Source organism: Camellia sinensis, chromosome 3, assembly GCF_055761805.1.
Source record: "Camellia sinensis isolate YWXY chromosome 3, ASM5576180v1, whole genome shotgun sequence".
NCBI classification, from domain to species: Eukaryota; Viridiplantae; Streptophyta; class Magnoliopsida; order Ericales; family Theaceae; genus Camellia; species Camellia sinensis.
This window is the reverse complement of record NC_138963.1, coordinates 96,417,330-96,428,487: the sequence shown is the minus strand read 5'-3', so window position 1 is coordinate 96,428,487 and position 11,158 is coordinate 96,417,330. Positions and strand designations below refer to the sequence as shown.

The following is an 11,158-nucleotide window of genomic DNA, read 5'->3' as shown; positions in this document are numbered from 1 at the left end:
GAATAGATGGCCAGTGACGGACAAGGGGGAAACATTGAGGGCGAAACTCCTGCTAGGAGTGGTAGACCAATCGACCTTGACATTGAAGGAGACAACCATAGTACAGAAAATCATGACCAGGGCCACGGAGAAAAAGACATCGGCCAACGCTTCAAAAAGGACAAACCAAAGTAAGTACTACAACGAAGATAACCTTCAGGTTTGGAGGGATAGGTGCCTACGAAGGGATGAGGAAGTAAAAGACCTGGCAAACAAACTGGCAGACCTACAGTCGGTGGTCAACTTCATGATGCAAAACAATGTTATGCAGCCACCATACCCGCTGCAAGATACGCCGATGCCAGCGATTAATACCTAGAAGGGAGGGAGAAAAGTAATCCCCGAAGCCCCTCAGCACACCAGGAGTGGAAGCCACTCTCACCGACGTTCCAGGGAAGTCGGACGAGAGGAACCAAGGCAAGAAGAGTCCCAAAGGACACATCGCATGAAAGATCCAGGACCCAAAGAACATCGTCATGTTCAAGGGCAAGCACTCTGCTTTGACACAACCCATGGAGAAAGATTGAAACGAGCCCACCACGAGGCCGAAAGCAGTGTGCCAAAAAGATTGAAGTCCAGAGATAGCCGAGCTCCAGGTAGGAGTAAGGAAGACTTAAGGGACTACTTCAAAAGGAAGTAGCAGAATGCTGAAGCCGAGGTGACTTCCAAAGTTAAGCCGAGAACACAATTCTCAGTGGAACTTGACAAATTTGAAGCACCAAAGAGATTCAGTATGCCGAGGTTCCAAATTTATGATGGTAAGTCAGACCCAACTTTCATGTTGGACTATACCTGAACTCAATGGCATTATACAGTGGGAACAAGCCATTGCTCTGCAAAGTATTTCCCTCATCCTTTGGGGAAATTGCATCCGATTGGTTCCGTAAGCTACCAAAGGGAAGCGTGAAGACATGGGAAGGCCTGGCCGAGATGTTTGTGGCCAGGTTTGTGACGAACAAACTACAGCCCCTGAGGGTCGACGCCCTGATGGCTTTAAGAATCACCAAGGAAGAAGGCTTTAGGGCCTACGCGAAGAGATACTACGAGGTGTTCAATCGAATACCCGAATGCAACCAAGAAGTGGCGGTCGTATCTTTCAAGAACGGCCTCAAAGATGACTGCCCACTACGGAAGTCTTTGGCAAAAACACTGCCAAAAAGCATGGAAGAACTCATGGCAAGAATTGAGAAGTACGCCAGAGCCGAGGAAGATACATCGGGAAACAAAGAGATAAAACAGAAAAAAGGAAACGGCTCGCCGAAGCGAGGCCGAGGTAACAACGGACCGACCAAACAAGAAACAGAGTTGAAGGGTAAACAGGCAGTGACAACGGTGTTCCGAATCCCTATCCATAAAGTCTTGGACCAAATACGAAACCAACCCTATTTCAGAACTCCAGTAAGAACACCAGGGGAGTTCATGGGAAGAAACGTTGGTAGGCGTTGTGCTTACCACAATGAAGAAGGGCACCCAACTCAGGGTTGCAGAGCCCTAAAAGCACATTTAGAAGACTTGGTAAGACAAGGCCATCTGAGGGACCTTATCGATGAAGCCAAGACAAGAGAAGAACAGGCAAGATTGCCTCAAGCACCAGCAGCTCCACCACCTCCAGCACAGCAACCACAGGTAGGAGGGCTAAGGGTGGTTAATGTGATCCACTCAAGGGTCAATGAGAACAAAGTCAGAGGAGAAACCCAGAGGGTAAGGCATTTACAGCATGTCTACCAAATCGGGGAAAAAAGACCTCGGCATGAAGAAAGCCAAGGACCAATGATAACCTTCACCGAAGCCGACCTAGAGATGGTCCAACATCTGCATAATGATGCCTTGGTAGTATCCCTCCAGGTTAGGGAATGCCAAGTAAAACACATCCTAATAGATCAAGGCAGCTTTTGTGACATCATGTATATCAGATGTTATAAGGAGCTGGCCTTCATCCTGACGACCTGGAACAATCCAGCAACCCTATGGTCGGCTTCAATGGAACGCTGACATGGCCACTGGGCGCAGCAAGTGTGGAAGTACAAACTGGTACTAAGAAGATCAAAACAGAATTTATGGTGATTGACACACCCTCACCATATAACATCATCTTGGGAAGACCATGGTTGCATGCGATGGGGGCAGTTCCCTCAACATTGCATCAACTACTACGGTTCCCCACAGAACATGGAATTGAAGAAGTCAGAGGAGATCAACTGCAGGCAAAAAGTTGCTCCATGGCAGCAACAAAGTCCACTTGCAACATTCGAGAGCCAAAAGAGGCAGAAATTTAAAACGAGGACATGGAGGTCCTAGATGATGGCGGCAAGGAGCCAACCGAAAAAAGTGAAGAGACACTAAAAAAAATCCTAGTCCATGAGGGCGACGAAGAACGTTTCTTTCTTCTCGGTTCAGGCTTAGCCGAAGAAGAGGAAAGAGAACTGGAAGATTTTTTGAGAGCCAACATTGAGGTGTTCGCCTGGACACCTTATGAAATGCCTGGCATTGACCCCGAGGTCACTTGCCACAGGCTGAATGTCGACAGGTCGGCAAAACCTGTGATTCAACGAGCCAGAAGACCGACGTTGATGCACGTCGAAGCAGTAGAAGAAGAAGTAGACAAGCTTCTGGAAGCCAAGGCCATCCGAGAAATTCACTATTCGACATGGCTTTCCAACACAGTAGTAGTGAAAAAGAAGAACGGTAAGTGGAGGGTCTATGTAGACTTTACCAGCCTCAACAAAGCCTGCCCCAAAGACAGCTTTCCTCTACCCAAGATCGACCAGCTAGTAGATGCAACTTCAGGGCATGAAAGGATGAGTTTTCTAGATGCATACAGGGGGTACCACCAGATTGCCATGTACCCTCCAGACGAGGAGAAGACTGCGTTCATCACCCCTAAAGGCTTGTACTGTTACAAGGTAATGCCTTTTGGGTTGAAAAACGCAGGAGCATCTTACCAAAGGTTAGTAACAAAGATGTTCAAGCACCTGATTGGCAAAACGGTAGAAGTCTACATCGATGACATGGTCGTGAAGACCAAAAAATCTAAGGGACATCTTGCCGACCTAAAAGATATCTTTGATATACTCAAAACATACCGGCTCTGACTCAACGCATCAAAGTGCGCATTTAGAGTTGGATTAGGTAAGTTTCTAGGGTATCTGGTAACGAGAAAGGGCATAGAGGCCAGCCCAGACCAAATCAAGACCATCCTAGAGCTGCAGAGCCCGACGTCGGCGAAACAGGTTCAGATGCTTACTGGAAGGGCCGCAGCCCTAAGCAGATTCATCAGCAGAAGCTCAGATAAATGCAGACCCTTCTTCAACTTGGTGAAAAAAGCCACAGACTTTCTGTGGATAGAAGAATGCGAAGCCGTTCTAGCCGACCTAAAGAAGTACTTGACCACAACTCCGGTTCTTTCCAATCCAGAACCAGGGGAAGAACTGTTTTTGTACTTGGCAGTTTCAGAACACGCAGTAAGTGCAGTACTAATCCAAGAAAAAAAATGCGAGCAAAAGGCGGTCTATTATGTAAGCAAAACCTTGGCCGATGCAGAAACAAGGTATCTACCACTAGAGAAATTAATGCTGGCCTTAGTAATGGCTTCAAAGAAGTTGAACCATTATTTTCAAGCGCACAAGATTGTGGTCCTAACAGAGCACCCACTGAAGTCCTTGTTGCAACAAGGAGACTTAACAGGAAGGATAGCAAGATGGGCAGTGGCCCTGGGCCAATATGACCTGGAGTTCAGGCCGAGAACAGCAATAAAGGACCAAGTTTTGGCCGACTTCGTGGCAGAATTCACACCTGAAACCATTGAACATCGGGCTCCGTTGATCCGAGATGAGCAGTATCCCAACAAGCATGGAGAAGCCCAGCCAAAGGCAAAAGAGCAAATGAAGGAAAAACTCAGACCCTGCAGCATCTACATCGGCGATTCATTCAGACTGTTCGTCGATGGAAGTTCAAACCGTCAAGGAGCAGGGGCAGGAGTACTGCTGATAGCTCCAGATGGAGAAATAATAGAGCAGTCCATCCGTTTGGGGTTCAAGACCTCAAACAATGAAGCAGAGTACGAAGCATTAATTGCAGGGCTAAAACTGGCAGCAGCAGCAAAAGCAGATGAGGTAATTGTTTTTTGTGATTCACAACTTATTGTTAACCAGTCAACAGAAGAATTTGCAGCCAGAGACGAAAGGATGTCGGCATATGCAAAAGTGGTCATCAAATTGGCAGCCCTTTTTTAGAACTGCCGACTACTGCAAGTCAGCCGAGATGACAACACTCACGCCGACGCGTTGGCTTACCTGGCAAGTTCAATACAGTCTGGAAAAACAAGAACAATTATGATCGACTATATGTCGGGCCCGAGCATAGAACCAGAAAGCACAAAGCAGCAAGCAATGTGTGTGGACATGGAGTCAAGCTGATTCCTTGTCTTCACTTGTTGAAATTTGTAGCAATTTACAAGTTGGAGTCAAGCCGATTCCTTAATTCACTTGTTGAAATTTGTAGCAATTTACAAGTTGGAGTTAAGCTAATTCCTTGTCTTCACTTGTTGAAATTTGTAACAATTTACAAGTTGGAGTCAAGCTAATTCCTTGTCTTCACTTGTTGAAATTTGTAGCAATTTACAAGTTGGAGTCAAGCTGATTCCTTAATTCACTTGTCGAAATTTGTAACAATTTACAAGTTGGAATTAAGCTGATTCCTTATCTTCACTTGTTGAAATTTGTAGCAATTTACAAGTTAAAGATAAGCCGAGATTACTGTTTCTCTTCACTTGTTGAAATTTGTAGCAATTTACAAATCGAAGTAAAGCCGAGGTTATAGTTTGCAACTTATAGCAATCTATAGGTTGATCCAACCAAAGAAGATGCTTAACACTTGTTGAAATTTGTAGCAATTTACAAGATAATGTTAAGCCGGCATGTGATCATCCGTTGAAATTTACAGCAATTTACAGATTGAAGTAAAAGCTAAGTATATTGTTCAAACACTTGTTGAAATTTGTAGCAATTTACAAGTAGACCATTATTTAACACTTGTTATAACTTGCGAACAACTTACAGTATATGTTAACACTTGTTGAAATTTGTAGCAATTTACAAGTAGGTTAGACCGAGATCACTGTTTACATACTTGTTGAAACTTGAGAAGAAATTTGCAGAGTTAATATTGAATAGTATATGTTAAACACATGTTGGAATTTATCAAGAGCTTTCAGGTCTGTATCTTGCCGAAGTAAAGTTGGATGATTGATGTACCCGAGGTGTGTAACCCCGAGGAGATTGCACAAAGGTGGCAAAATATAGAAGGCATACAACCATGCAGAAGCAAATCAAAGAGGAATTAAAAGATTGAAGCATCCATAAAAAAAAAACAATTTCAGTTACATATAAAGAAAGGCACATCGGCCATAAAAGGAAGTTTACATTGTTCAGAAAACAAAACAGAGTATAAAAAGGCAAGGAAATAAAGACATTCAAATCAGGATTCTTCAGCATTAACAGCTAGGGGCGCTGGGACCTCGGAAGATTCTGGTGGAACCTCCTCGGCAATCTTTTCTGCTTTAATCTCGGCGTCAATCTCTGCAAGAGTTTCATCAAGACTTTTTTCGGCTGGAGGAACGTCGGAAGATGCCTGTTCAGGAGTTGCCTCCTTAATAACCTTCTCATCCTCTTCATGAGTCAGGTCTAGGATTTGATCATCTTGAGGAAAAGATTGGGTCTCATTGGCATCCTTAGGCTTCCTTACTAGAGCATCACCGTCATCCTTATCCTCATCTTCGGCTTCAGACTCAGACTCAGATTCCTCTTCAGCCTGACTTGGAGGTGGAAGAGGAATAGCTTCAGCCTTACGCAACGACGAGTCATCTGGGATATTGAGTTTTTTGGCAAGGGCCATCCAACCGAGGGAGAAGCCCCTGTTGCATGCCTACCTAACTTGAAGTTTGTATTCCTCAGTGACGTCGGCCATACCCTGGGCGTAGGCCTTCTCATCGACTTCTTTGATTTCGGCTTTTTTTGTGGCCAGAGCCTCCTGAAGCTCTTTCTCAGCCTGAACCATTTTTGATTTAAACTCCTTCTTTTCAGCTTCGGCAACCTTTCTAATAGCCTCAGCAGACTCCGTTTTTTCTTCAGCCATCTGCTGGGCCTTAGTAGGGGTCTCGGCCTGATCTTCCAATTTCTTCATCTTTGATTCAAGAGATTTACTATCCTTTTTTAGGGCAGAAACCTCCCTCTTCAAGTCGACCACTCTTTGCCGATTTTCAAAAGATTGCATCGAAAACGAATGGGCGTGCTGGATGGCCTGAAAGAAAACATAAGTGTTAGAAAATCTTCTAAGTATGAAGCAGAAAGAAAAGACAAAACAAGAAACACTTACTTGAACGGAGTGCTGGAGCATTAGCGCGTAGTTTTCGTACTCGCTGTACCCAGCATTTCGCTCCAGATCGCTTGGAAGAAGAAGAGCAGTACTGAGGGCAACACCGACATTAATGTCGTCGGCACTCTCAGTTGACATAATTGGCCTATCCTCCAAAGTCAACTTTGGTGCCCAGGGGACATCGGGTTTCTTGGACCCCAAAGTTGTAGCTGAGGCAGACCTCGGCTTCTTTGATTGGGTGGACTCGGAGGGCTGGGTCTCGGCAGAACTTTTTGCAGGAGCAGAAGAAGTCTTCTTACTCTCAGCCAGTTTTGAGATAGGCAAACTATCCTCAGCCTCAACAGCCTTGGCCTTAGGCTGGGCCTTCTTGATTCTTTTTGGCTTCGGTGGGGGCATTGGTTAGGATGGTACAGCATCAGCATCAGTCGGGAGGTCGGCAAGGAGATTTTGGGCAATTGGCTTTGCACGACCCATTTCGACAGTTTTGACAAGGTGTCTCCGACATTTTCTTTCTGGTATTGGGATCAAGTATGGGGCCGAAGTGGATGGTTGATTGGTTGGGTCAGATGTGAACTCTTGATCTGTTCGGGATGAAGAAGCGGTTATAGTTGTGGTAGTAGGTGGAGAGAGGCTCTTCTTCTTTTTCTTCGGAACGTCGGGCAATGTGGATTTGTATGTCGGAATAAAGTTTAGTAACAGTGGAGCTTTGCACTTGTGGATTGGAAGATCAAGAAGCTTCTTTAAATCTTTTCCTGGAAAGTACGATTGGCGAAAGTTTTTTGGTGGCTGATGAAGATCTGCAGGATAAACAAACAGACATTAGAAACAGAAAAAATTTTGAAGACTTGGAAAAGAAATAACTAAGTATTGATGCTGGGCTCTTACCCTTGCCCTCTTTAACTGTTCGAGGAAGAGGGTAGAGGTGAACATCTTCGTCTAGACCAAATTCCCAATTTCCCGAGGCAATGACAAAGTCATCCCCGGCTCCCTTGTTGGCGTTCGGGAGGTCGGCTACAATTTTGAATTCAGTAGACCTCGGCTTGAGGTAGTAGATGTAACCTCTTTCCTTCAGGTTAAGGGGGCACATGGTATAACAATATTGTACATCGGCAAGGGTGATCCTAACATTTTCCTGCCTAGTTAGGGCTATGATACCATTAATCACTCGATAGGAGTTGATGGTAAGTTGCATGGGGTTCAACTTATAGAAGTGGAGAACCTCACGAAAAAGGGGATTGAGTGGAAGCCGGAGTCCGCACTCAGTAAAAGCTAATATAGAAAAGGGCATTGAATTATCCGTGGGCATGATAGAGTCATTATCTTCAGCCAGCCTCAGGTGTACATCGGCAGGAATAGAGAATTCTTGCCTAAAAAATTCAAGTTTACTTGGGGTGTTTACCCGGTGTCTCCACATACCCATTACGTCGGCTTAAACAAAGAAGGCTGTGTTTCAGAAGATAGGTGTTTCAGAAGGGTTGCTAGAACCTTGGTTTCAAACCTGGGTAAGGACTGGTAAGGTTTGTTTCAGTTTTTCCTAAAGATTGAAGGTTCTACAGACAAATCCCAAACCTAAAACTATAAAGACGAAGATCGAGGGCACAGATCTGGTAAAGACACAAAAAACAGAGAACAAATGCAAAGTTTCAGAAACAAGAACAGGGATGGGCTATCAAGAACACGAAGAATACAAAAAGGTTAAGGGCCAAGAACAGTGGTGAAAAAGTGCAAAGTGTTCATAGCATGTGAAAAATCATGAAATAAGACGCATTCAAGTGAATGATTCACAAATAATGCCTAAGAAGAACAGTAATAGCAAGAAACTTCAGAAACAATCAAGAATTAAAAAAAAAAAAAGATGGTAAGGGGGGCCAGTTGCTTACCAGATAAAATGAAGCCGGAGCGATATTCGCCGAGATCAGACGACGGTTGTAACAGTGGCGAAAGCTTCGCAGGAATGGAAAAATAAAGATGGTCACAGAATTTGGGGCTTAGAGCAAATGGCAGATTCGAAGAATGCTAGAGCTTTTAGAGAGAGAAAAAACAAGAAATCAGAAATGCAAAAAGTGGATAAAGGAAGAGGGAAAGAAAAGTTTTATCAAAAAACTTGAAACGGCGGCAAAAGCAGGGCATTTATTACGCCTAGAGCAACGCACACGTCAGACGGCGCAGACGAGTGAAAGACAGCTTTCAGGCGCGTCGCAGACACGGGCCAATGAAGACAAAGCACGTGAAAGAAACGGTTAGATGTGCATGACAGCTCATGCGCGTGGTGGAGTTCATTTGAATTCTTGTTTTCCGAAGAGAACACATCGGCTTGAAAATGAATTATCTCGGCCAAACAGTTTCTTAGCCACTATGCAGAAAGAAATATCGATATAGGTTCCATCACCTCAAAATGCCGAGGTAATAGAACCTAGGGGGCAGTTGTGGGGATATATTTTTGGATACCAACACGTGGCATGGCGACGCCGACGTGTCAGCCGAAGTGCCACGTGTCGTGGTAGTTACGCCGAGGTGATCTCGGAGTTGCCGAGGTTATCTCCGAAGATATCGGAATCCGAGATAAGAAGATAAGGGACAGGAGTCCTAGGACAACGAGGAAACTTAGCCAAGATAAGGATAAAGCTCTTAGGGAGTTTATCTTTATCTCTTGAAGAATCCAAAGTCGGTATTGAATTGGAGTCCATAGAAGTCAGGCTTCTAGTGGGACTAGATTTGAGTAAACTACAAAAGAGAGGCACCCCCATGGGTCTAAGGTACGTAGTTTTATACTCAAGCTTGTGAGTTTAGCACTTGATTATCTTTGAGAGACATACTGACTTGATCGTCGGAGTGCCCCCGGGTGGAAGAGCCACCGCCAGAGCCTTTTTCTTTCTGTTACAGGTTACTAAAGCCATCTATTCTGCCGGTGCTCTCCAGCTGATTACTAGGCGGGCAGTATGGTAAGAAAATTACCCACATAATCATGAACATTGAATATGATATGGAATTGCATATCTTGTCTATTGGAAATTGTTGGATTTAAAGGAAATGCATGTTGGTAATGCATGTTGTGATAAATATTGTAATATGCCTCTTGAATTGAGATGGAACGACCGATAATGGGTCAAGTTATGGAATTTTAAATTGTAATGTTATTGAGAATTGAGAAAAACTTGTTTTTGAAAATTCGTACTTAATTTCGGGAACAAAATTCTTTAAGGGGGGGAGGTTATAGCGATCTCGGGTTTTCCCCTTTATGTACAGTATTCCAGACTTAGGTTCTGTGGTGTTTATTGTTGTTTATATCTTGTTTCCATTCTTCAATACTTTGTATTTGAGTTATAGGATGTGCTGGGCAGGTTTGTTGCAGGTTGGGTGTGATTGGGAGCAAATGGTTGCTGTCCAGAATTTTGGTCCTTCGCTCGAGCGAGACTTTTGTCACTCGAGTGAGCTCTTTGTTTTAGATCCTTCGCTCGAGCCAGGGTTTCTTCGCTCGAGCGAGAGTTGAGTTTTGTGTTTGGTGGCTCGAGCCAGGGTGTCTTCGCTCGAGCGTGCGTCTGCGTCTGGGTTTGGACTTGAGAGTTGCATTTCTTGGCTCGAGCGAGCTTTCCGTCGCTCGAGCGAGCGAGGTGTATGTTTTGAGTTTCTTTGCTCAAGCGAGCATTCTATCGCTCGAGTGTGCTTCTGAGTTGTAGACCTGAAGCTTCGAATTGTTGGCTCGAGCGAAACTTTCTTCACTCGAGCGAGGGTTCTTTGTGTCTGTTCGTTCGAGCGACCAATCCTTCGCTCGAGCGAGCCTGTGTTATATCAGTAGACAGCAGCGGGTAAACACTTCACTTTTTCATCTCTTTTGATTTCAAAACCCAAGATTCAGCTCTCTCTCTCTCTCTCTACACTTAACTTCTCTCTAGAGTTTCATCTATTTTTAGTGTGTTTCTACCCTAAGTTCTTTGTAAGAAAGGTGGAGGGTCGCGAGGGCTTTGTTTTAATCTGAACAATAGTGGATTTAGAGCACTTTGATTTTTCCTCATCTACTCCTTTGGGCTTCTAATTTCGAGGTAGGGATACCTTACTCCATCTTATGAGTTTTGTCTTTAATTTTGGTCATTTTGATTAGTTGGTGATGTTGGGTAATTTTGGGAAAAGTTGGGGTTGCTGTGTAATTTATAAAAAAAAGGGGTTTTCAAATAATAAAACCCATATGTGTGTAAGACATTGAGAAATTGAATTATTATTGTATTATTGGTTAAAATGAACCTTAGGGTTGATATTATAAATTAGGGAAAAATACTCTAGCTATGTGATAAATTAATTTGAATAATTAATTTGTGGGAATATGAAATTGAGTTGGAGATTATGAGATTGGAGAATTATAAAGTTGAATGGTGGAGTTGGATAATTTAATCACTCACCAATGAAATTGTTGATATTATATCTGTTGATGCATTTATTATCTGTTTAGAAATAACTGCTTTGGGCTATCGGTGGATGATAGTCTTGATTGTTGTTGACACTGTATGTTGATTAAGGAAAACCAAAAACTAATCACATTGAATACGTCATTTAACATGACGGTTGGAATAATACATCAAATATGAGTATTGATTGTTCCTTGTATATGATAATTGTTTATATACTTGGAATATGTATATTGTGTGGGAGGAGATAGGGGATGTACTCTATGGTTTGAGGGAAGATAGGGGATGGACTCTCAAACCTGTTTGGGAGGAGATAAGGGATGGACTCCATTGATACAGTAAATATG

General features: G+C 43.6%; 1 protein-coding gene across 1 annotated transcript; it reads right to left on the bottom strand.

Annotated features, from left to right (window-relative positions):
* Positions 1–5,961: 5,961 nt before the first annotated feature.
* Positions 5,962–6,807, bottom strand: LOC145821705 (uncharacterized). Its single transcript, XM_082918256.1, has 2 exons — positions 6,412–6,807; positions 5,962–6,336 (listed from the first exon to the last, which is right to left on the bottom strand). The coding sequence occupies exons 1-2, from the start codon at positions 6,805–6,807 to the stop codon at positions 5,962–5,964; spliced, it is 771 nt and encodes a 256-aa protein (XP_082774382.1).
* Between the last annotated feature and the right edge of the window lie 4,351 nt (positions 6,808–11,158).